The 1260-nt window shown below is 40.5% G+C and overlaps 1 protein-coding gene across 1 annotated transcript in view; it reads right to left on the reverse strand.

Moving 5' to 3' along the window:
- LOC107676488 (E3 ubiquitin-protein ligase TTC3) overlaps positions 1 to 1260 on the reverse strand; it is a gene marked incomplete at its 5' end in the record, with an annotated part of 40955 nt that overhangs the window by 14917 nt on the left and 24778 nt on the right. Inside the window, 2 exons of the mRNA XM_016471043.1 lie at positions 82 to 187; positions 981 to 1041. Of these exons, the coding sequence (XP_016326529.1) occupies positions 82 to 187; positions 981 to 1041 (167 nt within the window). The remainder of the gene's footprint in view (positions 1 to 81; positions 188 to 980; positions 1042 to 1260) is intronic.

The raw sequence follows: 1260 nt of genomic DNA on the forward strand, positions 1-1260 counted from the left end.
ACACACACACACACTCTCTCTCTCACACACACACACACACACACACACACACACACACACACTGCTGTGCCTCACACTGACCGCTGGAGGGTTCGGTCTGTCAGAGACGGGTGTGTGTTTGCGCCGGACCGCCGGCTTCTCTGGGACACCGGACGAGCCTTTCTTAGTCTTTCGTGGACTCATTTCACTAGGACAAATTCATCAGGAATAAACATCATATTACAAGCGGCTCAATGAAATCAGTCCATTGTTTTCTAAAAGCAGGAGCGGATTCACTCAAGGGTGCATTCCACAGGAACAGATACGAGCGCACAGAAGGAGCTGACAAACCCCACAGAAAACCTGCAAACCTACATCCACATTACGATCACTCAAATACTATTAGACCGTGTTAATATTTTGATTTAGATTTGAGTTTAATACTTTGTTCTCTTCTTCATCGTAGTTAAACTCTTATTAATTTTGTTGTGTTTTTGTCAATGTCTACATAGCTTACGTTGTAGTTTAACACTTCAATACTTCAACAAAACCAAAATAAAAATGTTTATTGCATGCTAGCTGAAATTTAATGCAGTTAATGCTTATTTAATTGGTAAGACTCTACAATAAGCTCTGATTAGCAAAGCATTAACTAACATTAACAATGAGCAACGTTAATAACGCTGGTTGAGTTGTTCAGCATCACACACACGTGGTGAGGAAACAGCAGAAATAAAGTCAACATTCTGTTACTGTCTGAATCATCTGAAAGCTTCAATACGACGTGAAATGAAATGAAAGTGAATCTAGCCAGACTCACGGTACCTTATTTTACTGTCATTGAAAATTCACGTTTCATCTTAAAGTTGTGTGGAACAAAACACTCTTCATAAGTCATATCAGTTTGATATTTAACATTAAATAATATCATTTTTTTTTTAAAAGATATTAAAAATTAGCCTTTTCCCTGTCATTTTCATAACGATAACCTGGTTAATTACCTCTTCGTGTCTTTGAGTCTGTCAGTTCTTCCGTCAGCGTTCACTCGAGCTCCTGAATTCCCTGAAAACAAGAGAATTATGGGATTAATGCGTCGCATGACAAAGTGAATCAAGCTCTCCTGCGTTCAAGAAGATCAAGAACCCACAGGACCAGACCAACCACTCACTCCAAACACCCGTCGCTTCTAGAACGAGCGCGGCGGCAGGAGTGAACACACACACACACACACACTAACACACACTCTCTCACACACACACACACACACACACACACACACAC

The sequence above is a fragment of the Sinocyclocheilus anshuiensis genome, unplaced genomic scaffold (assembly GCF_001515605.1).
Source record: "Sinocyclocheilus anshuiensis isolate Anshui unplaced genomic scaffold, SAMN03320099.WGS_v1.1 scaffold3935, whole genome shotgun sequence".
NCBI classification, from domain to species: domain Eukaryota; kingdom Metazoa; phylum Chordata; class Actinopteri; order Cypriniformes; family Cyprinidae; genus Sinocyclocheilus; species Sinocyclocheilus anshuiensis.